The sequence below is a fragment of the Syngnathus typhle genome, linkage group LG10 (assembly GCF_033458585.1).
Source record: "Syngnathus typhle isolate RoL2023-S1 ecotype Sweden linkage group LG10, RoL_Styp_1.0, whole genome shotgun sequence".
Lineage (NCBI taxonomy): Eukaryota > Metazoa > Chordata > Actinopteri > Syngnathiformes > Syngnathidae > Syngnathus > Syngnathus typhle.
In genome coordinates this window covers 14,101,077-14,128,153 of record NC_083747.1, presented here as the reverse complement: position 1 = coordinate 14,128,153, position 27,077 = coordinate 14,101,077, and the positions used below count along the sequence as shown (strand labels likewise).

The following is a 27,077-nucleotide window of genomic DNA, read 5'->3' as shown; positions in this document are numbered from 1 at the left end:
CACTATTCAAACTATCACGCTCTAGTCTACACAAGCATGTGCATGCTGGGAGTCTAGCCTAGCGCTAGTTAACTTTATCTTAACAGACTCCAAACCCATCCTGACAGGTGGTCTAATCACCTGTGACCCGGTTAGGGTGAAGGCCGTCCTTCCTCAGCAGGTCGGGGCGGCCCCAGAAGGAAGGCCAGTTATCTATAAAATACAGTCCCTGCTTCTTACAGAACCCAGCAATCCATCGATTAAGGGAGACTAATCTACTAAACCTCTCATCAGTGCCTCTCCCAGGCAGGGGGCCAGAGACAAATACTCGATGCCGACTCATCTTTCTGGCGAGATCACAAGTCCTCGCTATGTTTCTCTTTGTGATCTCCGATTGCCTCATCCTAACATCATTGGAGCCGACGTGTATCACTATGTCCGAGTAGCTAGTGTTGGTGGAACTACGCTGTTGACTGGACCTATTGCGAGTCAGCTCCCTAAGATTAGCTTCTATGTCGGTTGCTCTGCCCCCAGGAATACACATTATCGTGGCTGGATTTTTAAGCGTAATATTTCGGGTAATGGAGTCACCTATGACCAAAGTGCGAGGGCCAGTAGACCGAGATGACTTTGGACGGCTATGCGTCTTATCTGGCTCATCGTGATTAGCAAGCCGCTTGGGGCTAATGCTAACTGGGCTAGCGGGCTGACTACAGTCCGCGTCTGTATCCGCCACATCTACAGTTATCGCGCAATTCTGCTCTAACTGGCGGACACGTCCCTCTAGCAGGGACAACCTCTCTAAGAGAAGGGTGCAGTTGGTGCACGAAGCCGCACAAACCTCTTGATCCGCAGCCATACTTTGTGTCCGATGATCGACAGCAGACAAACGGCCACTAAGCCTCCGCTCTCCCAGGCACTCCGGCTGTGAAAAAAAAAGATCGACAGTGTAACAAAAGATTCAAACTTACTTTAGAGCAGTGCTTCTCAATTATTCTCTGTTACGCCCCCCCCCTAGCAAGAAGAAAACTATTCGCGCCCCCCACTCCCCACCGTGACTATCCATCTCTGCATCACATTTTATCCTTATTAACATTAAAGAAAAAAAGAAAGACATATGGTCAAACTTACAAAGAATAACTTTATCAAATCGTGTTTTAAGTCTGCAACAGAAAAGATTTTAAGTGCATCAATGCCTGAAATTAAAAATAAATAAATCCTTGTTTAAACTGTAAACATGTTTGACCAACTAATTGCACCATTGCAAAATTAAATCAAATCAATAAATAATATTCTCCAACTGTACTCACAGTGAAGCCAAGCGCTAAATACGCTTCGCCGTATTTCCTCGTCTTAGCTTTCGGCTGACTTTCTTTTGTTTCATTATCTTTGTTTCTCCGCTTTTCTTTTCATCCCTGTTAAAAACTTTTTCATGTTGGTGGTTGTTATGTTGAATAACGGAGGCTATAGACGGGACGCAGTCGGAGCTTTCTGTTGACTCAACACTGCTAACCAAGGCAAACCTGTTGTCTTGTAAGTCGTAAAATGTTTCACTGTCGCAAACGTGACAGAAGTAACAATGAGAGCGCCACTGCCGCCTACTGTAGTAGATGCGCAATTACACTTTATTCTAGTACTACCAAAAAAATAAGCCTGTTCCCCAGGGTCACACGCGCCCCCCCAAGGGCCAGAATCGTCCAAGCCTGAAGAGTATTGGTAGTCTGGGCTGAGAAGGAAGAGGGCGTCCGGCAGAGAATGGTGCCTCTCCCGTTACTCTGGGTAGGTTGGCACAGAAAAAAGCGCTCTCGGGTGCCTCAGAGTGCAGAGTCCATCACTGCGCACGAAGAAAATTGATTGATTGAAAACATTGATGTTCTCTTCAATACATTTACCTTTGTGTAGCTCCAGGATGTTGTGAAAATGCATTTGATCAGTGATGGTCCAGGGTGTGAACATTTAAACATTTAATTTTTAATACAGAAATAGGTTTCAGTAACAGTCATACTTATGTTACCTGCAGATATAAATACACATTTTTTAATGTTAAAATTAACCAAAACGATAATTGAACCTAAATAAATACATTTTTTTACATTATCCAACCATCACAAATATAAATGTGCAATGTTTTTAAGTCACATGTTTAAAAATGTAAAACTATCCATACAGTTTTAAAAAATGGGGGCTATTTAGTAGAACAAAACTACTACGTTACAATATAACTATATACATGTTTTATGTAGGACATATCAAACAAAACAACCAGCTCAACACAACAATATAAACATCACTCTCTTTTGGGCTTTTGATAGCCCCCTTTGCTACTCAGCGCTGGAGCCCGTTTTAATTTTAAAGCCATTGCGGTCCTTGTTTCATCATCCGTGCCCTCTGTGCGTGTCGCCAACAGCTTCTACAAAGATGAACTCGATGTACATCAGGCACCACCCATTGTAGACCTGGGATTATTCTGTAAAAGAAATATGAATATGGGAAAAAAACACACGACTACCTGTAAAATTGTTTTTCCTTGATGCATCTCATGTCAGTCACACATTTTGAACATGAAGCAATCGCACAGGAACGAACAGAAACTTTTTTAATTTTTTTTTATTTACCAGCGCTATCAGAGCAGTCTTCCTGAGGGCTTTCTGCACGAGTCACACGAGCACGCATATTGAACGTTCCCATTGTCATTTGTGTAGAGCAGGGGTCACCGACACGGTGCCCGCGGGCCGTGAGGACCGCATGAGTCGCCCGCAGGACTGTTCTAAAATTAGCTCAAATTGCGTAACTTGTCGGTGAGCTGCATCTATTTATTTTACAGTCAAACCTCGTTTTTTCGAACGTCCCGGTTCTCGAAATAATTGGAATTCAAACAAAAAAAATCGAGATTTCTTTGCTTCGGTTGTCGAACAAAATTCGGAGGTCGAACCTCGCAAGATGAGTCGGGAGGACCCGAGAAAACCCGACCGCGCGGCCCGGATGCTGACTGACTCCGTTGTTACTGTAGTTTCGTTACTTTGATGATTGTGTTAACCCCTAATCATACTGAGGTAAATTTTGGATTCTGTATGTCACCTTAAATGGTGACCTTGCAGCAGTGAGAAGACCCTAAGCTATTTTTGCGGTACAGAGAAGCTCTAGTTTCAGTAATGTGTAGGTACTTAGAATATGGAAGGGCCATTCGTCCATGACCAGGAAGACCTATGTCCATGCCCTTTTAAGGGCATCGGAAGTAACCAGTAGAGTGAGACTCAAACCGCAGCTGTTGTCTTACGAGGTACAAATGATGGGGGAGAACGGATAGAGAGAGGGCGTAAGGGGCAAGAGCAAGAAGCGCGAGGGCCTTTTTGGGGTGAATATCTGCGCTGTCGAGAGCTGAAACATCTTTGCTCCTGGGGCCACTCTAACTTTTAGAGAGACATCACTTTGACATCGGTTGAATAAATCTTTTCCCAATCAGCCGTGTGTCACCGAAGTGCTTCCTTACCCGGACCAGTGAGGTCCACCGAGTGTTTTTTTGGAGACCAGCGAAACAACAAAGACCATTCACCACATCTTTGGCGTCACGAACAGGATTCGTGTTCCCCGGGGAATTCCCGCCCGCTTCCTGAGCGAGAATCCAGCGGTCGGCCAGCGGCTGTCATTAAAGTGAGATTCTTCGCCCACAGTTGCTGCGATATGCTCGATTCTTGGAAAGGTGGGGGGTTGGCCCCTTGAGGGGGGCAGTTACAACCGGATCTGATGTGGCCATGAGCTGTCCCGGGAGTAAGTTGTCTCTCCTAGTCAAAAGTCGTCATTATTCGACTTTTGAAGGGGGAGTGGCCCCCAAATAGAAACAGCAAAAGTAAAATAAAAATAGAAAAAATAAATAAAAAAAATAAAAAGTGAACAGTAACTTTAAACTTAATGGGGAATGTGCACAGCGGAGTGAGTGACATGTCTGGTGAGAATGATGAATGATGAAAAAGAAAAGCCAGACAGAATGTGGCTCGTGACGGGACAGGATGTCTTATGACATTGCTGTTGGCCGTCACAATAAAAGAATAGCAGAAAGTCCCATAAAACGTGGACTTGAGTTTGGCGAGTTTTAGCTGTGTGAATGACGCGAAAACACAGATACGATTGAACACTGTTGCGACAAGAGGCAGTCACCCGCTTAGCCCCCAGACGGTTAAAATTCCTGGGACAAGCCGGGACACTGCAGTCGCACCTAATGGCCGTACGGGCCAAGTGCGGTTGTTGAGATGTTCGGCGGCTGTGGGAGTCTTTGTCAAAGTCGAACGAAAAAGGGAGGCTTGCGCTGACCGCGTTTAGCAAATAGGAAAAGTGCGCAGCCTTGACATCCGTAACTGTGAGCATGAATGTGGAAGTGACCCGGTCAGACCTTTTTTTAAGGGTGCCGAAGTGATCCGGCCAGACCCAGGTATGGGTGCCGAGATCCGGTCAGATTTTTTAAGGGTACCGAGGAAAAAAAAGCGCGCGTAAGCCATGTCGTTTGGAAACGGATCGAATTAGAAGTGTTTGCGGGTTACAAGGCTCCTCGATTTAAACGCTGGTGCAAGAAAATGACAGGTAAACCCGGTGGGCTGTCATTTTTCAAATATCGAGGCAGCTGGTGCGTTTTTGCGACAACGGTCCGATCCCGATTTGTCGAGGCGTACTGTAATAGCATGCACGTCTGTCAAAGTTCGATAAATTTGAGCCTGCGACAAACCGCTATTGGACGAAGGTTTTGTGCGGCTTCTGTGTGAAAATGGAAAACGTGGAATAGAGGCCTCTGGGAGAATTAATATTGATATACCATGGGAAAAAAAAAGTAATTTGTATGCACACTTAAGTTAAATTCTGCAGAATAAAGGGGAAATATACAGCGCTATTCGAAACGAAACGAAACATAAGTTAAGTAAGACGTGCGTATTTGTCAGTGCATCTGCTCTGATGACAGTTAAAACGACCAAACTGCTCAGCAGCAGTTGGAAAGAAGCAAAATGTGGAATGGGTTTGAATCTCGTTGTATGTCTTCTGTCTCTGTGTGTAGTTTTTGTGAACTCTGTCAGCTTACTGTTGTCTGTTTGAGCTTGCGCGCAAAGGGACGCTTGAAGTGTGTGTGGGGCCCCCGTAAGTAAGTGTGTGTGCGTGTGTGCGTGCGTGTGTGCGTAAATGGGAGTGTGTGCGTGCATGCTCGTAAGTGCGTGCGTGTGGTTATGCTCATGAGCGCGCATGGGTGTGAGCGCGTGCTTGTAGAAGTAGCAAAAGGAACGGATAAGGATGGTGTGCTCTCGTTGCTTTGGGGCACGTGCCCGCCTGCGCTGCACGCGCGGGGAGGGGGATCCGGCCCCCTGGGCGGCAGAGTGGCCAACCTGTACCTGCCCACTGTGTTTCAGGCTGGCCCCTCCCCGCGCGGGTGACGTCGGGGCGGTGCGAACGGCTGGAGTTGTGCCCATTTTAGGGGCCTGCGCGGCTAGCAGCGAAAGGAACTATGACAACATGATGGAAGACGGAATGCTGAAGGAGCAAAAGAATGCATGACCAACAGAAGAAATAGGAGCATGCGTGTGTTAACCAATACGACACCAATATAGATGTATCTAAAGAAAAACATGCTGGGACGACAGCAAGCGGTGGCAGAAGAGTGTGGCCCCCTCGTAAATAATGGGGGATCCCACTAAGACCAGCTGACGCTCCTTTTAACATTCTGAGAGGAATGGGAAATTGGATCTGAAAAAAAGCTCAACTTATTAATTCAAATTGCTGAAAGGATGACAAAATTGAAAACAAATTATTGATACTCATTTCTTTGGGACTCTCCTCAATATTTTTAATTTTCTGTTACATAAAAAACCTGAGACGGCGGATACATCCGTTGTCTCCAGGAGGACATAGAGACACAGCATGAACTTAGAATTAATGTTTAACAGCCGTCTAACAGGTGGAGTAGGAGCATGCGAGGACTAACCACTACAACACAAATATAGGTGATTTGAGTGTCTAAAGAAAACTCAACCGGTCAACACTAATTTATGAGAGCAAGAGAGGTATCAAGTGAGGGCCACAGCGGCAGCTGGAATTAAAGGAATTCTTTGGATTTAGACATAGGACTGAATTGTATGCATGGAGAGCCGGCTCGTAAATTGCATTGGCCCGACAAGGCTGACCAGTGCCCACTGTAGCAAGACGCACAGGTCAAAAGCAGCAAGTTCAAAATAGAGGACGAGATGCCAACGAGGAGAGATTGGATTTGGTAGTAATCTGTTGGTTCTTTTAATACTCTTGTAAAAGTATGCTCGGTACAAATAAATTAGCGATAGGAGCAATTCAGAAGTCCAAAAGTAAGAAACACAAATGAAAATCACATTCTAGATTCGAATAATGGAGCCTAACTGGAGCATGGGAAAAGTGAACAGCTGAGAAGTAGCCTTCGATGTAGTGGCGGAGAATTAAAAATTCAAGATAGTCCAGTAATATCGGTAAGTGAGCATAACACCAATAATACCAAGGTCAAACCAGAGATGATCCTATGTTTGGAACCTGACTTAATTATGAATAATGTACATTCTGTACGCAAAATTGGGAAACTTTACCTGAAATTGAAGGCTCAAATCAGGAAAGGTGAAAAGATGATAGAGAGGATTGCATAAATCAAAGGCAGGAAAACAAACAATAGAACGTAGCCTGAAATTAGGATGAGCTTCTGGAAATCACAGTATAATTGAGAGAAATCACAGTTAAGACTTGAAATTTTAAGTTTGGGGTAATCTGCCGCTTTAAAATTGTTCAAATAAGGTCCATCACAATACAGCCGAGAGCTCATGAAAGAAAGGCAACGTTTTTCTCAATTAAATTGTTGTTAATAGGAGAATTGGAAGTTTGATTAACAGAAGGTACTAGGTATTTAATGGCTAATTGGAAGACGATATTTAAGTTTGGTTTCCCGGTCTGTCTTTTCCAGTATCCAGCAGTGACCCTGAAACTCGATCCCGAGACTCCACCGACAGCTGAGAACAACAAGAAAACGGTGCAAGGCTCTGAAGCGCCTTTGACCTTTTGCAAGAGCAAAGAAGGACTATATTTGTGCTGGGGGGGAGCACAACGCTCCGGAAGAAAACGACATCCTCTGAGGCAGGGGTGGGCAATTCCGGTCCTCGAGGGCCGGTGTCCTGCATGTTTTATAGGTCTCCCTGCTGCAACACACCTGATTCAAATGATCAGGATTGTTATCTAGCTTCTGCAGACCTTGCTAATTATCCGACCATTTGAATCAGGTGTGTTGCAACAGGGTGACATAGAAAACATGCAGGACACCGGCCCTCGAGGACCGGAATTGCCCACCCCTGCCTGAGGCGAGAGTGAAGAAACTTATAAGATGTGAATGGACTCAGTTGAAAATGGACTCATCCGAAAGTGAGGTATGAGTTGGCTCTGAGGCTACAACTAAAGACAACAACTTGACAATGAGGTGCGGCGAAAGGCCCATGAGACCTGAAATGTGCAACAAGCAAACTGGACTCCTTGCTGAGGCGTAACCAAATTTGGTGGGGCTTGAGTCGAAGTGAATGGAAGTTTGCTTGGGCACTGAACTTGACACAACTGAGGAGTCTTGATAAAAGATAAATAAATAAATCAGGAACAAAAGGTGTAGTGTTACAGAAAAAGTAAAAGCATCATAATCAGAGGATAAATTTGGATAAAACAGATAAGCTAAATTGTATGAAATAAGAGTAGGATCACATTTAGTCCATCCAGCTTAACAACTAGACATAGAGTCATTGACAAATTGGAGATGAAAATAGGACATTAGGACCCAATAAGATGCAGTCAAGAGGTGGCTAGATTTTTCAATGGACCTGATTATTATTAATTAATAAAATTAGAAGTTAATTACACCTCACTGGGAATTCTGGTGTCAGAAAGTCCGATAAGTTCAAGGAATAACAGCCATGGAAACTTTTGACGGTTAAGAATAATGCGGCATAAGAGTCACACAAAATGACATCTTCGGAGGCGAGAGTGAAGAAACTTACAAGATGTGAATGGACTCAGTTGAAAATGGACTCATCCGAGAGTGAGGAATGAGTTGGCTCTGAGGCTACAACTAAAGACAACAACTTGACAATGAGGTGCGGCGAAAGACCCATGAGACCTGAAATGTGCAACAAGCAAACTGGACTCCTTGCTGAGGCGTAAAGGGAAATGTACTTTCGGCAGTTTGCAAACACATTTGATTAAGGCTGCGTTAGACACATATAATCATATCAATATAATTTCTAGTAGTAGTGTGGTCGCTTAATAAGTGGAAAGGAATGTGCAGACTACATGAATTTGTTTTCTTCAAAGTATTGTGGAACAGGATGTCCAGAAAGGGTGGATATCTCAAGGCCGATGGGGAACGCAAAAAACAACTCGTCTTTGTGGTCCAGACACCTGTGCTGAGCAGGTGAAAACCCAAACGAGGAGGAGATGACCATCGACCAATCACCACACAATAATTTGCATGCTTGAATATTCATATTGTGTTTCTTTAAAACTGGGCAACCCGGAAGAATGTCTTGTCTTTTCTGGTCACGAAGGCACACGAGTTTTTGTCTTAAGGACCCAAGACCCAGGCGCCTGTATTAGCTTGCTTTGTCAGGATTAAACAATTGGTAAATTCGGCCTAATTGATCTACTGGTCTTCTCTTTGACAGAACGAACTTGCAAAATTGTTAGGTGCGCCAGTGTGTGGATTAGAACATATCAATTCTTGTGTTAAGTGTTGATCACAATTTGGAGTCAGATCAATAGCTAAAATCCGTATCCTAACAGGCGTAACCAAATTTGGTGGGCTTGGGTCAAAGTGAATGGAAGCTTGCTTGGGCACTGAACTTGACACAACTGAGGAGTCTTGATAAAAGATAAATAAATAAATCAGGAACAAAAGGTGTAGTGTTACAGAAAAAGGAAAAGCATCATAATCAGAGGATAAATTTGGATAAAACAGATAGGCTAAATTGTATGAAATAAGAGTAGGATCACATTTAGCCCATCCAGCTTAACAATTAGACATAGAGCCATTGACAAATTGGAGATGAAAATAGGACATTAGGACCCAATAGGATGCAGTCAAGATTAATTAATTATTAATTAATAAAATTAGAAGTTAATTACACCTCACGGGGAATTCTGGTGTCAGAAAGTCCGATAAATTCAAGGAATAACAGCCATGGAAACTTTTGACAGTTAAGAATAATGCTGCATAAGAGTCACACAAAATGACAGTTAACGAGATGACGAACGTGATAGGACTCAAATAACAAATGCATTGACAAGGCAAAGTGAAAACACCATAGTGGAGTAGACTGTCGGAGGGACCCTTTTGAGTATCTTTACCCAGCGGTTTGATCAGAATGATTGATTAGGATAAAATTATTTACGGACCATCTGAGGCTGCTTCTTTCTCCATGCTCACCCTTGAACAGGCTCAGCAGTAGAAATAACTGAATTTGTTAGGCATTTAATTGATAGTTTTACGGTAAAAGTGAGGTACGATTGTATGAAATATTTAATTGAGAAGAACATCCAGAAATTCACTGATTGCCTACTCACTTACACATACTAAATTTGTTTGGTGTGGAATGAGAGCTGAGCGATGAAGGTGACTGAATTGGCACTTGTGTGGTTAAGAATGTGTATGTGTGTCTGGGACAGGGTGAAAGGCCAAAGTATTTTGGAGTTGGGGTGAAAGGGTCACAGTTAAGGGTAAGATTCCTCTCACATGAGACTGGAACACCCAAGTTTGATGAGTGATGAGTTGTAACCTTAACCAACAGCTGATGGTTAATCAGAGGCACCATGAACAACAAAATAATTCATGGAGAAGGCCAATTTCAGCAACATGGATGGACAAGACAGGACTAATATCAAACACTAGGACAATGGACGATATGACATGACAGACTTGGACTCATGGGATGACTGACTATGTGGATGACAACCAAACATTTGAAACTTAAGATGGCTTGTGGCAAGTGCAAGCTTTGCTTTGTTTCTGTGCGTCACTTGACTTATTGCAGCATCAACCACCAGCCAAGGAGCAGATTGCTGGCTGTTTTATAACTTGTAATAATTTTGCAGGTTGGCGATTGCAGTCTTGGAGAGTTTATATTGAATGCACGTGAAAATGTTAACCCTAACCCTTTTGATTTTTGTGATGATTGAGGATTTTCAGGACAGAATCCCCGGGCGCCATGATTCGTTGTGTGTCTATGTTTTATTTTGATACTCGATGCCTGTGTACTTTTTGTGAGCTCATGGGTCCGCTGTCAACAGGGCTGTATGCTCACTGGCAGGAGTGCGATGATTTTTGTTTGTGTTGCCGAGTGTGAGGTGAACAGTCAATTTTCAGGAACTTGGGGATGACGGTTCTGGATGAGTGAAAGGTTCGACAAACTGGCTGCAAGGCATATGACGATGCGGTAGGACGTTTTGCCGCTTCCTTTTTGAATGCCTGCTGACACATTGAGTGAATGTGTCAGAGGGGGGAGTTACATTTAAATGAGTAAGGAGATATAAAAGCTATTCAATGTTTTTTCGGACTCAATTATTTTTGAGGCTTTAACAGGACGTGCCAGAATTCAACAGGCAGTGATGGAAGGAGCAGAAGAAGCATCTCGAAAGGAAAGGAGTTAATGGGAGACAACAATCTGGAATGGATGCAAAGCGTGGTAACAATCTAGCGACAGTAACGGTTAAAGTGTTCCAACGGAAAAGCACGAATGATGACAAATCATACAGCTAATAGGGATTAGACTGCAGCGCAATAGACAACAAATCAAAGTCAAAGTCAAAGGCAAAGTCAGCTTTATTGTCAATCTCTCCACATGTCACAACACACAAAGAGACCGAAATTACGTTTTTCTCTATGTAATGTTTCAAAGGTAATTAAATAAAATAGGAAACTGGACCAGAAACAAGGAATAGGAAAAATTTCTTAACATATGAATGCATTAAAGCTGCTATTAAAGGGAAAGTATTTAAGAACACATGTTAAGAGGGTTAATTTGCATAACAAATGTTGAAAAGAGTTGAATAGTTAAATCATTTTGGGAAGATTACAGGTCCATTCAAAAGGGCGACTGATTTGAACAGTAAGATGACTTGAAGGGGAGACAAAGATAATGTACATCAACAAATTGGGTGAACAAAACTGACGGGACTGATACCATTTGGGAAGACTGAGAAAAATTTGAATCAAAGAGAAAATTTGGAGTAAAAAATAATATTTGGACTGGGAAAGAGCGATTGCAAAGACTGATTGACAGGACTTCAGACAGTGACAGCTGCAGCAGGAAAGGCTAACTTGAACAGGCAAAAGTTACTCTGTTACAGGAGGGATCTTGCGAGACTGACAACACGACGAGAAATAAGGGGGATTATTCATAGCTCCTAGGGGGAGTGTTTGTTTGTTTGTATTAGAATAATTAGTTTTGCTGAAGCGCTGGTCGGCCTGAAACCGGAGGTCACATATCTTCGCTCAAGCCAACATATGTGCCAGCCAGCCTTGGGGAGTCCTTATACTCCCTTCCTTGTCTTATCTGTGAGAGGCCCTCACTAGTTATCAACAGAACACCTTTTTTCTTTGTTAGTTTAAGAGAAGTCCTTTCTCTTTTGATTGTTTTTGTCCAAGACAGTTTTTTAGTTATCCCATATTTACTCAATGTTTGTTTAAGTAGACTTCATGCAAATTATCTCACATCCCTTCTGGGCCTTCTACTTAATTCTCCTCGCGAGCAAAAGAATACTGGTTGTCTTCTCCTCTTTGTTTCCAGCGTGTAAATAAATGTCTGATGGTATTTAGACCTGACATTTTATTGGTCCTTCGAGCCGGATGCCAATACACCTGAGGATTCCAGCGGGCGTCAGCAGAGATCCAGAAAGACCGCGCGCGGCAGGACCTCCCTAGGTGGGGTCCTAGAATCCTTTTCAAGGGCTGTCTGTCTGCTCGTCAGCTGGGATCTAAAGGTTGAAGGCATTCCGAGGTGCAGGGGTGCAGAGAACCAGAGGGTGAGATTTTTTTTTTTAAAAGAGTGGTGCGGCCGAGGGCTCATCGTGCCCTATAAAAGTCCTAGGACAGAACGGAGAGGTCCGTTCTAAAGGTACCAAAACGGAGAGGTCCGTTGAAATAAAAGGACAGAGGTGTCCAAGAAAAGTTACAAAACGGAGATGTCCGTCTAAAGTAACAAAACGGAGAGGTCCGTTGAAATAAAAGGACAGAGGTGTCCAAGAAAAGTAACAGAACGGAGACGTCCGTCTAAAGGTAACAAAACGGAGAGGTCCGTTTAAATAAAAGGACAGAAGTGTCCGACGGAGAGGTCCGTCTAAAAAGGTCAGCGGAGTCCACGTGAAGCCGAAAATTCCGTAAAACTGTGTGAATGAGAGTGTGAATGGGAATACATATCACTAGATATAGTATTCCATATTAAAGCAGTGGGGAACACATAACGTGGGTCTGTGGACGCAATAGGCAAGGATTCTCCACCAGAACGCTGGTAGAAGTGAGAATCACCACAGGATCTTTTCGTTATCCCGCTGGGAACACCCGACTTTAGAAACCCCTATGGTTTTACAGTTGGGACCAAATTGATTAAAATGGGGAACTTGCAGACCAAAAATAAGATCCGAGATGCACTTAAATGTAAGGATTGGAAAATAATTGAAAGGCAGGATCCTGACCGACTTAAAAATCTTGATAAATGGGTTAAAAAATATAAATTTGAGGGTCAACTGAAAACAACCAAATTGACCGAACTTAGAGGTGCCATAAAAGAAAAGACAAAAAGAAACCCCAAAAAGATGAAGGAGGAGGAGGGGGATGAAGATGTAGTGTTTTGGTTGAAAGTAGCAGGAGAGAGAGAGAAAAAGAAAAAAAAACTCAGAAAGCGCTGTATTGCAGGCAGGAAGATGATAAGACGGGGCCTAACAGTAGGCAGGCAAGAGAAAAACAAAATTTACAGAGAGCTAGAGAAGAAGGGGGAAGTCTAGAGAAAGTTGAGAAGCGCGTAGAGAAAACACATGCTACAAATTCAAAACTAAAGATCATAGCGGGAGGAATACATCAATCACGCCCTCCATGCAGAAAGAGTAGTAATAGACAAACAAAAGCGAAAACAAATGAAAGCTTCAAAAGACACTTTTCTGGTAAGACCAGGATAGTGACACTTTTTACCAAAATGAAGGCAGAGGACAGAAAGGCCAGAGAGGGCGAGGATAGTCCAACAGAGAAGGCTTTAGAGGCCGAGGAAGAGGAGTTGTGCAACTTCCAATAGAATGCTGGAGTTGCGGGGAAAACGGTCACATGGCACGTGACTGCACAAATGAACAAAGACAGTTATGACTAGGCCAAAATCAAATCAGATTTCCATGTAATGAAGTGGGAATCTGGCTGCCAAAATTAAAAAGAAATTAGGTTAAATATACAGGAGATATTTGTGTTGAAAGGATAAAGTAAGATAAAGAAACGCTGAAGTTAAAATTTGCTAAATAAATGGAAAAGAATTACAAATAGTTTCTAAAAGTGAAATAGAGAATAAATCAGAAAAGTAAGACAAACAAAAGGTGTGTTAGTGAAATCTATGTGGTTATAAATGTTGTGCGTCATCCTTTTTTGCTGGTGTGTGTGTGCGTGTGCGCGCAGAGGATCCTCATGAATGGGTGTCTGTGATGTGTGTTCTATGAAAGAAATTAGTCATGAAGAATGTTCAGGAGGCTGTTGAGCGATAATAGGGAAATCGAGAAGTGGACAATAATGTGTTTAAGTTGGTTGGAGAAACTGAGATGAGCAAGGTGTGTGCAATAGAGAAAAAAGGCGTGTGTGGCAGAGAGTTACGAGAACGGTGGCTTGATAGGATGGGAATAAGAGACAACAAATGTTGTGTAGAAGACATTGAAAAGATGTTGAATGTGAACATGGCGAAGGGCGCAACAGCAAAGTTCGCCTGCCCTTTGAGAGGGTGAGACTGATAAGCGTGCCTGCGCTCGTGCGTTGTAGCGGGGCGGGGCTGTGCGCGTGGGCCTGTGCTTTGCTCGTGCGGGCGGTGGGCCGGCATCATGTTTGTTGCAGGAAATGGCCAGCCTGTGACCAATCAACATTGATGCTACGCCCCCCCCTCGCACAAGGGGTGCGATGGCTGCGGGCGGGGCAGGGACAGTGTGACTTTCTCAGAGAGTGATGCTTAAGGAAGATGTGACATTTGGATGAAGGATAAAAGTCACTGATGAGATAAAAATAAATAAATGGGTATAATCAAAACGTCAAAATAGAGGATGACGTTTGCGCAGCGTTGTGTGTTGGTATTGTTTGTGAGCTGTGTCTCTGCTGTAAGTTTTTGTGTTGTCTGTGTGCTGTCAGTGTTATGTGTTAAAAGGATGAAATTGGCTAATGTAGGTGCACAAAAGAATTGATTTGCACCGCAAAACAAAAGCAATTTTGAAAAAATAAGAAGAGAAGAAAGGCAAGCAATTTTTTGTGGGCAGAAACTGGTCCATACTGCATTAATGCCTAGCCCTGATGAAGCAAAATTTGAGAGATGGAAAGAACTTGCTTTCTGGAATTGGATGAAGCAAAATTATTAAATAACAACATTTCAAAGCTAAATTTAGAAGAAATAGTCGATTGGTTGTGTCAAGACTACACTAGTTTTTACATTTGAGAATAAGAGAGTGATTGAGTTAGTTAAAGTTAAGAAAAAACAATTGACTATTATAATTATTTACTGGTGGTTATTTTGTTGGTTTTTATCTTTTATCTTGATTGGTTTGACACCTTGAGGGAGGATAGATTAGGATGTGGAACACAAGTTGAGACAACCAGTTACACACACAGAACGTGTGCACTGGGACACTGAGAATCATTTTAAAAGGGGTGTCAAATTAAATGATGATGAAATCATATGTAGTAATACAACACATTACTACATATAGATTCTCTAAATCATACAATTGAGTGAAATAAAACCTAAATTTAAGTTTTATTCAAATTTCTAAGATTCTTGTGATAAACGATGGGAAAAAGATTGAAAAGTAACCACAGAAACTACAAAAAAGTGAAAATGTCTGATCATTTGCTAGCTGAGTCGCTCCACATTCGGGGAGGCCATCCATTTACTTGCTAAGCTAGTTGTGGAAACAGTCCAATTGCCACAAAAAGTAGCTATATGCACGTGTGCAGTGCACACACACGAGACTGATAAGGTGTCAAGAGGTAACAAGCTTGCGGACAGAACCGCAAAAGAAAAGCGCAAAAGACACTTCAAATCTTATACACACAAGAAGCAGATTAAATCACTGACACATTTTTAAAGATGTGCAGCAACAAAGTCCATAGACTGGAATTCAATTAGGGACGAAAAGAGGGGCAAGAGTAGTGAATGGCATCCATAAATGACCAGAAGACAGACCTATCCTACCAAAGAACCTATACAAATGGGCAGCAATATTGAGCCACAGTGCGTGTCACATGGCTCAAAAGGAGGGATAGTGGGGCAGGTCAGTCAGCTTTATACAACATTAAAATAGCAGAAAGGTCAGTTGAGGTGGTCCTAGCAAATTACAAAAGGGTAATTTCTTTTGAGGTAACGTTCAATCGGAAAAAGTGACCCAAAGGAAGCCTTACCTCTTAGAGAAATGCCGGGAACAAGAAAATAGAACAATGACGTTATTGCATTTTGGGTGGCTATCTTTGTTGCCATTTTGTTAACTTCAGCAATATGGTATTTGTGGGAACTAAGTCATAATGAGTAGGGGAGAGATGAGTGAACAACTTATATTGATCACTCCCAAATAATTATGCTGCATTGTAGCAATTTAAAAGATCAATTTGATCTTTGCAGGATGATCTGCTGTGTCGGATCTGGACTGCCATGAAAGTATGATGTTTATATGTGTACTTTGTCAACAACTGCTGTAGATGTTAAAGAATGGGATGAATATATCTAAAATGAATGTGGATAATATGTTTCAGGTAACTATAAGAGTAACTGAAAACTGAAACAATTGATTGCTAATGGCAAAACAAGCTGTAAAGACAAACAAAAATTGAATATGTCATAGGTATGGGTTTGCGACCATTGCTTTCAGAGAATGTAGTCAAGCGAAATTGTATATGCATCAACATGCCAAGATCTGTAAAAAACAAAAGAAAACAAAAAAAAAAACCTGGTAAAAACCAAAATATTTTTAAATTTGAGAGGCGACGACGATCTGACCGAAATGTATGCAATTGGAGTCCCTAGAGGAGTTCCTGATTAATAAGAATTAATTGACCAAATTGCAGTGCGACGGGAGTCCTCCATTTGCTGTTGGTGAGCGGTGAACAAGAACATAGACAGAATAAATTACATCCACTACAATGTGAAAAAATTGGGCAATTGGACACAAGCGGGGCTTGAGGCAGTGCATGAACAGCTAGCCACAACCTCCCTAATGGCATTCCAGAACCGTATTGCTCTTGATATGTTGTTGTCTGAGAAAGGAGGGGTCTGCGCAATGTTCGAAGAACAATGCTGCACCTTCATCCCCAACACCGCCCCTGATGGGAGCCTGACGAGGGTGATTGCAGGCCTGCAATCCCTCAATGCGAGGATGAAAGAGCACTCTGGTGTGGACACATCAGTGTGGGACAAATGACTGGATGTTTTTGGGAAGTATAAAGCCCTTGTGTAATCGATTTTGATATCAGTTGCAGTATTTGCTGCTATACTCACCTTGTGTGGATGTTGTTGTGTTCCTTGCCTGCGTGCTCTGTTTAACCGTCTCATCACTACAGCAATATCGCCCATGGAGGACAAGATGGCTCGGATGTATCTAATGTCTGAGTGACAAGATGATGATGATGATGATGATGATGATGATGATGATGATGATGATGATGATGATGATGATGATGATAATAATGATGTTGATGACTGGATTCGTGCACTGACGTTACAAAACTTTTCCCCCGATCCATGCGATTCTGAATGATGACGACGCGACATTTATCTTTTGAGTGTAAACACATTTGTTTTCATAAATGTGATCCGACAACTGAAAATCGAGAGAAGTGGTTGTTTACGGTGATGTGAGGATTTGAGCAAATGTGTGATAAACAGGAGGGAAATGTTAGAATCATTAGTTTTGCTGAAGCGCTGGTCGGCCTGAAACTGAAGGTCACATATCTTCGCTCAAGCCAACATATGTGCCAGCCAGCCTTGGGGAGTCCTTATACTCCCTTCCTTGTCTTATCTGTGAGAGGCCCTCACTAGTTATGAACAGAACACCTTTGTTCTTTGTTAGTTCAAGAGAAGTCCTTTCTCTTTTGATTGTTTTTGTCCAAGACAGTTTTTTAGTTAGTTAATGTTTGTTTAAGTAGACTTCATGCAAGTTATCTCACATCTACTTAACGTTTATTGGAGTGTATGCACAAGAGGGACACGGCATCCAGGTTTGGAGATTGCAGCCGGGAACGAGGCTGCCAACCATCTAAGAACAGAGTCTGCATTCCTGGGGTCACGGATCGGCCAAGGCCATGCGGCCTCGCACCACACAACATTATTAGCTAGCTGAACAGCGTTGCTACAGTCACACTCTCCCCTCCCTTTAGTGTAGCAACGCATCTTGTAACCAGGGCAACCCAATATAAAAAGAGGAGATGACGGTAGGGCAGGTCAGAATTGGTGGAGGACTGTGAACTGGGCCTTCTACCTAATTCTCCTCGCGAGCAAAAGAATAGTGGTTGTCTTCTCCTCTTTGTTTCCAGCGTGTAAATAAATGTCTGATGGTATTTAGACCTGACAGTTTGTTTGTTTGTTTCAGGAATCACGTGGGCCTCTGGATCATAGGAGTAGATGCCGAGAATGCCTCGGAGGTTCTACTGAGCACTTCGATGAGACGACGACCACCAGTCGTCCCCGTGCCCCAATCAACCCCAAAAGAGAAGATTTAGTTTGCAAACGACTGGTTATGGAGATGTCGTCCACTAGGTGTGACCAAAGGGGGCGGGGAGTACTTCCGGCCTACGCTGGGCATAGCTGCTTTTTTCATTGCAGCTCAAGGTTTTGTGCTGTTGTCATCGTTAAATACTGGCAGTGGATCCTGATTATTGCAGACCCCGTGGACGCTGACCGGGGCCTGGAAAGAGACTCTGAGGACGGTGAAGTGGACAAAGATTTTGGATGGACGGCAGGCCCTGAGCAGTGATCCCGGCGCAAATTCACTACTGAGCATTCAGTGGACTGGACTTTGCATCGACAGGCACTTACATATGCAAGGGGGGCAACACTGAGGGCGCTTCAACGTTTCAGTATGCTGTGATATTGCGTCAATATTTTATCAATCAGTACTTTATCTGATGTCTACATGCTGCAATTACTTTATCTCATTCATTTACCTTGTCACATGTTAACATTGACAATGCAGTTTGACTGTTTAGCAGTCGGTGAACTTGTCATTTCTTTTCCTTCTGTTTTGTGAGCTCATACTGTTTTGTGGATTGTGATATGTGCCATGACTCCTTGTACCTGACTGACGCCAGGTGGAGGGAATCACTGAGGATGTTGGAAAGGGCCTCCCTCTTTTTCCATGTCATTAGACTGGCAGGGTTTTTTCTCGAGGGAGGGCCGGCAACTTTTTGAGGTTCCCAACGGACCACGCCAAATTCATTACTTCGCAAATTATCGACGGTATTGAGATATTACCTAAGGGGGGTGGTTATCGTCACTTGGATAATGTGGACTTCAATTTTCTTTGTTTGTGGTTCCTGAGAGGCCTCAGATTGCTGTCAGGGAGCAATTGGATACCAAAGTAGTTTGAGCTTTCCTAGTTAAAATAACCTTAAGTAGCATGCCTCGAGCGTGATATAGGGTGTGCAGGTATAGGCCAAATTGTAGACGTGATCAGAAAATTTGTTTGGGTGAAGATTTTTGGATGTTTACCGATGTCATCTCTTTTTGGACCGTTTTCGGGACATTTATAAAGTCCCGGAGGGGGGAATGAGGTAAATTTTGGATTCTATGCGTCACTGTATGTCACCTTAAATGGCGACCTTGCAGCAGTGAGAAGACCCTAAGCTATTTTTGCGGTACAGAGAAGCTCTAGTTTCAGTAATGTGTAGGTACTTAGAATATGGAAGGGCCATTCGTCCGTGACCAGGAAGACCTTTGCCCATGCCCTTTTAAGGGCATCGGAAGTAACCAGTAGAGTGAGACTCGGATCGCAGCTGTTGTCTTAGGAGGTACAAATGATGGGGGAGAACAGATAGAGAGAAGCGCAGAAGGCGCGCAGAGGCGCGAAGGACAAGAGCAGGCGCGCAAGGGCGCAAGGGGCAAGAGCAAGAAGCGCGAGGGCCTTTTTGGGGCGAACATCTGTGCTGTCAAGAGCTGAAACATCTTTGCTCTTGGGGCCACTCTAACCTTTGGAGAAACATCACTTTGACATCGGTTGAATAAATCTTTTCCCAATCAGCCGTGTGTCACCGAAGTGCTTCCTTACCCGGACCAGCCAGCGTCCACTGAGTGTATTTTTGGAGACCAGCGAAACAACAAAGACCATTCACCACACCTGTTTGAAACGAATTAATTCAATCCAATTCAATTTTCAGGTTAGTTTTTGGTTTAATATTTCATATTTGATGCATTTAATTTTGTCGCCTATTTTAAGTCTATGTGTAGACCTAAAATAGATGTCTATTTTAGGTTATTCTATAGACCTAATATAGACGTCTAAATTAAGTCTATGTGTAGACCTATTATAGACATCTAAATTAGGTCTACAGATAGACTTAAACTAGACGTCAATTTTAGGTCTATATATAGACGTAATTTAGACGTCTATAAAATAACCTAAAATAACCTAATATAGACATCTATTTCAGGTCTATACACAGACGTAATTTAGACGTCTATAAAATAACCTAAAATAGACGTCTATATCAGGTTACAGAAATAACCAATTCACATGTACGGATCAATATGCTTGTTAAACACAAATCCAAACAACTTTTGTTCATTATTTATACAACTTACAGCTGGTTCAGACATTAAAGTTTCGAAATATGATCATATTCAATGTTTTTAATTTAGACGTCTAATTTAGGTCTATACCGTAACCAGTTTTAGACGTCTAAATTACGTCTTTACGAGACCAGACGTCTAATAGACGTCTATGGCTGACAGCTGAGTTTGACCAATTAGTTTTTAACCGCAACAGATGCCACATGACATAATTGTTCTTCAAATGTTTTTTTATTACCTCTGCAGGTTTTAACTTCATTTTGGATCTTAGCTTGTAAACTTAATTTGAGTTCTGACCTTCATTTATGATCTTGCAATTGACAAGTGCATTAGCGACATGGGCTACCTTGCTCGCTCGAGGTGACACCATTCCGACGCGGGTCAGCTCAGCACGTCTCTTTGATTCCAACCAATCGCGCGCTCTCCCTCCACAACCTGCCGGCCGCCACATCGTCCTGCCCCTCTGGTGCCGCCTCCTTCACGGCGCAGTCGCTGAACACAAAGCAATAAAAACAAAATGGCCCTCGTGGGTTTGGCTTGGCTCCGATATGGCGGACGGAATGCATTTCGAAGATTGGGAGCAGGTAACCTTGATATTATACTCATATTTGATAAGACACAAGCCGTCATTCAGCCTATTTTTTGCTTTGACGCATGAAATGAGTGCATGACCCCAGATCCACAATCTCAAAATCCCCTTACGATGAGTATTGCTATTCCGAACTACAGCTAAAGCGTTTTGACATTGCTGATGACGTACAGTCACAAGCCCCTCGCCCCGTACCTGAAGTAGCTCCCTGACTGATCCTCGAGGCCCGGGGTGACGGCACAGTACAAACTGGTCTGGCTTCCTTGCCATGGCGTCTTCATGAGCAGCATCGCCGGCAGCCTCAGCAGCGCCCCCATCAGGGGAAACCGACCCTCCACGTGACGGCCCAGCTCGGTCCGAATGACACCAGGGTGCACGCAAAACGAACTCACTCCCGAACCTGAGCAGCAAACGCATAGCGTCACCCCAAGTCACAGCGTGCCAGCTAACGTGGCGCTAAACCGTCAAGTCCAGTAGGCGTGCTTGAAACATTTTGATCATGTCATGTGTGCTATTTTTAAGCCTCTTAACGCCAATTGCCTGTTAGCTTCTGTTCAAGTTGAAGTGAAAATAAAAAGGCCATTTAAATTTGGACACAGCACAGAGTGGTGCCTTGTCAATAATTGCACCAAATTTGAATGTATTGAGAAACGAATCTCTGACGAGATAAAATGAGGCTCCAAAATCTTGAAGCATTTGTCCAGGAGTTGCTCCAAAGGAAATGTTGTCGGAAAGGACATCCAAACTGCATTGGACAAAGGCTGAGGTGGCAAAGCCAAAGTGGCGCACACCTGTTGGCTTGACTTTTCCCAGTCCAGCCGTGACATTTGCTGGCTGCTAGCTTCTGAAACCATTGCTCAGCACCCATTAGCTTCAGCTGGTTGCGCGGAGCTGACGGCTTTGACCTTCTTTGAGTTGCCAAACACTGATACTATTCGGCAGGTGTGGAAAGCCATGAGAAAGTGCACGTGCGTGACCTCTGAGGCGGCCTGCTAGCTCTCTGCTAAATAGCACATTGGCAAGCTTGCTCTGCCGGTAGCTCTGCAGCGGACTGTACGGGCGAGAGCTGAAGAACAGATCGGAAAAGTCGATGTGACCTGAACACAAACATGCGGGACAAACATGGGCTCAAACGGCAGCAAAGCCACTCGGGAAGCTAAACGCTCAAAGATCGTACCTCCCCGGTGGGCGACGGACGACACGGTGACCACACGGCTGGGGGCGGAGCTCTTCAGTTTCGGGAGAAGCAAATTGGTCAGAAGGAAGTGGGACAGATGATTGACAGCAAATTGAGTCTCAAAGCCGTCCTCCGTCAGCCATTTGGGACACATCATCACACCTGGACATGCACACAGACAATGGGGTAGACGGACAGACTGCGGGGCAGATGTCCAGGTGTACAGACAATCAGCCAGACACCGTGAGCCGGGCGGCCGTACCGGCGTTGTTGACGAGAACGTCCAGTCTGTCCTCGCTATCCAGGAAGTCTTTAGCAAAGCTTCGGACGGAGTGGAGGGAGGCCAGGTCCACATGTCGGATCACCACGTTGCCGTTGCCCGTGGACTTGCGAATGTCCTCGGCCGCCCGCTCGGCCCGAGAGAGGTCCCTGCATGCCATCACGATGCGGGCACCTACGGGGACCCGCATCACGGCATAACGCTAACAGCCCGAGTCTTCACTCGAGCGGCGCCGTAGCCGAAGCTTGCTCGGAACTCAAACTGCGACCCACGAAACAAAGCAAAGAAGAGCCTAGGCGAAAGGATGAGGCAGCCATGAATCTAGGCGCCGCCGTATACGTATGTCACCGGCACAGGGAGAGGAAGTAATCAATTTCATAAAGACTGTTAAAGGCTACAAGAGGAAGTCTTCATTTACATTATCAGCTTACGCAGCTTTGCTGAGCCTCACAGCAACCTCTGACCTACGATGCTTTAAGAATATATGTACCGTAATTTTCGGACTGTAAGTCGCTGCGGAGTATAAGTCGCACCAGCCATAAAATGCCCAAGAAAGTGAAACAAAACATATACCGTTTTTTTCCGTGTATAGTGCGCAAAATTTGACTAATTTATTGTCCTAAAATCTGGGGTGCGCAGTATACATGGGTACAAAAAAAAATTTAATTTTTTTTTTTAAATTTTTTTTTTTAAATTTTTTTTAAGTCCCAATGATCGTCACACACGCAGGGAGGCAATGGGTCCCATTTTTATAGTCTTTGGTATGGTCTTACCTAGGCTGGATGTAATTTTTTTTGTTGGCGTTGATTTCTCCGACTGCCCCTAAACGCACCACCGCGCTCCGTGCGCGCACGGGAAAAAGGCGGCTCTGTATGGGAGAGACGTTGAAGAGGAATAAAAACACCCTTGGAAACCAAAACTTGCCCCTCGTCGTGACTCGGAGCCGCAACAAATGTTTCGGATTTGTGTAGGGTACATTGTGACAGACAGCAAACGAGCAAGTGATCGAGCAAGCGTCTGATACGAGAGCATTGCAGTCGCATGGAGCGTATTTGAAGTGAACAGCAGAGAAGAAAGGAACAAGGCAAAGTGTTGTGAAATAAAATGCACAGAACGGCTGCGCAAGACACGTCAGCTATATAAAGAGCGAGAGTTGTTTTCTTCCTATTAGTTTCAATTCACAGTTTAATTAGCAGTTTCAATCAGCAAATAACAAAATGCGTATTACAGGTAATATTTTATTTCACACTGCCTTGTTCCTTTGGTCTCTGCTGTTCATCCTAAAACACAAAGGCGCTCTTTAAGCAATGCGACAGTGAGCGCCCGGTTGCGCGACCGCACCAAATTAAGCTCCCTGCGCAGTGCGCACTGAGGTCCACTTAAATTTTAGAAAGTACATCAGGACTTTAAAAATATCTTCTAAATTTCAGCGACGGCTCTGTCACAATAATGCGACCAGCGCGGTGCAGTTGGGCGGTCGGCGGCCCGCTACGGTTGAGCGTTCTCTCTCGCACTCTCGCTCTCTCTCGCACACACGCGCACACACGCAAACCGGATATTATACGGAGGCCGCCATTACAGATGCGCAAGACACGTCAGCTATATAAAGAGCGAGAGTTCAGTTCTCTACCTAAATCCGTATTACAGGTAATATTTTATTTCACAACACTTTGCCTTGTTCCTTTCTTCTCTGCTGTTCACTTCAAACACGCTCCATGCGACCGCAATGCTCTCGTATCAGACGCTTGCTCGATCACCTGCTCGTTTGCTGTCTGTCACAATGTACCCTACACAAATCCGAAACATTTGTTGCGGCTCCGAGTCACGACGAGGGGCAAGTTTTGGTTTCCAAGGGTGTTTTTATTCCTCTTCAACGTCTCTCCCATACAGAGCCGCCTTTTTCACGTCCGCACGCGTCTTTCCCGTGCGCGCACGGAGCGCGGTGGTGCGTTTACGGGCAGTCGGAGAAATCAACGCCAACAAAAAAAATTACATCCAGCCTAGTTAAGACCATACCAAAGACTATAAAAATGGGACCCATTGCCTCCCTGCGTGTGTGACCATCATTGGGACTTAAAAAAAATAAATAAATAAAAAAAAATTTTTTTTAAAAAAATCATAAACATTGGGTGCGTATTATACATGGGTACAGGCTTTTTTCCAGCATCAGCATGCCATTTTTAGGGTGCGTATTATACATGGGGGCGCACTATACACGGAAAAAAATGGTATAAGTCGCTCCGGAGTATAAGTCACATTTTGGGGGGCAATTTATTCGACAAAATCCAACACCAAGAACAGACATGAACGAGCAACAACAGGCTAAACGATACGGTATGCTAACGTGACAAACACAAACGAGGAGCTGAGAACGGGCCTGACGTAACATTCAGTTATTTAAAAAAAAACTATTCCATAAATAACACGTTTATAAAACCATCTGTGTCACTCCAATTCATTAAATCCATCGATCGTCCTTTGTCAACAGTGCCGTCTGCCGCGCCGCAGTTCAAATTATTCCACAGACCCATACAACGATATATAAACTATATTTTAAATATCACATAAACAACAATATTATCAAACCATTTGTGTCACACCTAATCATTAAATCCATCGATCAAATTTCTCGTCTTTTATCAATCGTCCTTTATCAACAATGCCGTGTGTCGCGCCGCAGTTCAAATTATTCCACAGGCCCATACAATGATATATAAACTATATTTTAAATAACTATCACATAAACAACAATATTATCAAACCATTTGTGTCACTCCAAATCATTAAATCCATCGATCAAATTTCTCGTCCTTTATGTCATCCTGGTGACAGAGGACATGTCCAGAGGATAAGGCGCTTTAAAGTGTTAATTACTTTATTTGATTTTGTCTCTCTATTTTTCATGTTTTGAATATGTTCAAGATAAAGATATCAAAGCATGTGAAGTGATCAACTATACTAAAAATAACATGTGAAGTGGTCAACTGTACTTGTAAGTAAGTGATGTGTTAATGATCAAGTAAATATTTGTGAAAAAAAACATATATAAGTCGCTCCTGAGTATAAGTCGCCCCCCCCCACCCAAACTATGGAAAAAAACGCGACTTATAGTCCGAAAATTACGGTATATGTGTGTGTCCACCTTGCATCACCGTGATGCGTCAAGTTCCCGCTAGCGGCTAAACCTTCACAAGTTGTCCAGGCGCCCCCCGCCTGCTCACCTCGCCTTGCCAACTCTCGGCACGTCTCCTTGCCAATGCCCGTGTTGGCGCCTGTCACCAGCACCGTCTTGCCGTCCAGACGCTCACCACTGCGGCAAACGCCACCACCGATCCACTTGCGCATCGCCGCCATGCCTGGGCGCGCCGCACACACGCAGATTGTTAATAAGGAGATGAAGTAAGGTTATCTGTAATGTAGAGGCAACGAGTGATCTTCTCACAGATGACCAGGACTGCTCCAAGTAGGGCGCCACCCCGGAGCAGCATGCCCTCCCGGGGCTCAGAAACTTCTGCGTCTGACCCAACACCGGGCCATGGCAGAACCAGGAAACTAGGCCCGGCTGTCATGACACTGTTCTGCTCCACAGAGTGTTCCTGTCAACAAAGTGTTCCAGTCCACACGTTTTGCTTTCCAGACTGGTCAGCTACACTACTGTGTTATTGGCTCCACAGTATTCTGATCCACAAAGTGTTCCAATCAACAGAGTGTGACGGTATACAAAATGATCCGGAGCTCCACAGTATTCAGGTCCACACAGAGTGTTCCAGTCCACAGGATGTTGTTGTCCACAAAGTGTAGGGGTCTACAGAGAGTTCAGGTCCTCGGAGTGTTCGGGCCGACACTGTGTTTAGGTCTATAGAACGTTCCGGTCCATAGAAGGTTCTGCTTTTTACAGTTCTGGTGTGCAGGACATAAAACGGAGGGGGTGGGGCCAGATTAAATCGGATTGGAAAGGATTAAAAACCGCACATGCCGACGCTAAACACAACTTCCTGTTAAATAGGACAGCATGTGTGTTACTCTCTACTGTACATAAATTCTTTCATATAAATATTCAAATTGCTCTTACTCTGTTGTTTACCTGGAGCATGTAAGGAATTTAATTTTCAATAAAATAAAATAATGTCATGTCAGTCGGTTGAACGCCAAACTTTGAGTCATTTCCTGTCAATTCGCATTTCGTTTTTATTTTTGGTCTCACACACATACAGACACACTCACACACAGTCATATGCGGGAATCAACTCATGGTGTTGGCACACAAGACAGGCAAGTGTACCCCTGCCTACACCATCAGCATCAAATGATTTTTTTTGGTCACACACATGCACACCGTCATGCGGGAACCGAATTTAGGGTGTCGGCACACAACACAGGCGAGTGTACCCCCCACAGGTGTCAAACTCAAGGCCCGGGGGGCCAGATACGGCCCGCCACATCATTTTATGTGGTCCGCGAAGACATATTTGCATCAAATTTGTGTCATTACTAAAATTGCAAATTGTCTTCCCTTTTAAAAAAAATCTTTTTAAGATATATAAGTTTTCACTAGTCTGATTTGAAAATGAATTATTTGTCAGTTTGTCTTGTTGCTAACACTGTATACAGTGTAAGACTGTACATATACAGGACTGTCTCATAAAATTAGAATATTATGATAAAGTTCTTTATTTTCTGTAATGCAATTAAAAAAACAAAAATGTCATACATTCTGGATTCATTACAAATCAACTGAAATATTGCAAGCCTTTTATTATTTTAATATTGCTGATTATGGCATACAGCTTAAGAAAACTCAAATATCCTATCTCAAAATATAAGAATATCATGGAAAAGTATACTAATAGGGTATTCAACTAATCACTTGAATCGTCTAATGAACTCGAAACACCTGCAAGGGTTTCCTGAGCCTTGAGAAACACTGAGCTTGGTTCAGTAAACTAAATTACAAGTATGGGGAAGACTGGTGATCTGACTCTCATCATTGACAGCCTCTATCAGGAGGGTAAGACACAAAAAGAAATT

The 27,077-nt window shown here is 43.5% G+C and overlaps 2 protein-coding genes across 4 annotated transcripts in view; one reads left to right on the top strand and one right to left on the bottom strand.

The window, feature by feature from the left end:
- Positions 1-19,454, top strand: part of LOC133160418 (acidic leucine-rich nuclear phosphoprotein 32 family member E-like) — a 56,158-nt gene extending 36,704 nt beyond the window's left edge. For 2 of the 3 annotated variants that reach the window (XR_009715882.1, XR_009715886.1), the window contains one exon: positions 6,932-17,722. The gene's annotated coding sequence lies outside the window, so the exon portion shown is untranslated. Of the gene's footprint in view, positions 1-6,931; positions 17,723-17,808 lie in introns of those variants that run through there. The other variant, XR_009715883.1, reaches the window with a different exon arrangement.
- Positions 1,935-25,409, bottom strand: si:dkey-23o4.6 (retinol dehydrogenase 13). Its single transcript, XM_061288043.1, has 7 exons — positions 25,271-25,409; positions 22,032-22,223; positions 21,770-21,931; positions 21,570-21,689; positions 20,788-20,992; positions 20,350-20,495; positions 1,935-2,446 (listed from the first exon to the last, which is right to left on the bottom strand). The coding sequence occupies exons 1-6, from the start codon at positions 25,401-25,403 to the stop codon at positions 20,390-20,392; spliced, it is 918 nt and encodes a 305-aa protein (XP_061144027.1). The 5' UTR covers positions 25,404-25,409; the 3' UTR covers positions 1,935-2,446; positions 20,350-20,389.
- Positions 25,410-27,077: the final 1,668 nt, after the last annotated feature.

Coding starts and splice junctions, on each gene's coding strand:
- si:dkey-23o4.6 (XM_061288043.1), bottom strand. CDS start 25,403: ATGGCGGCGATGCGCAAGTGGATCGGTGGTGGCGTTTGCCGCAGTGGT. Junction 22,224..25,270: donor CCGAGAGTTGGCAAGGCGAG/GTGAGCAGGCGG, acceptor GGGTCCCCGTAG/GTGCCCGCATCGTGATGGCA. Junction 21,932..22,031: donor CGTTCTCGTCAACAACGCCG/GTACGGCCGCCC, acceptor GTGCATGTCCAG/GTGTGATGATGTGTCCCAAA.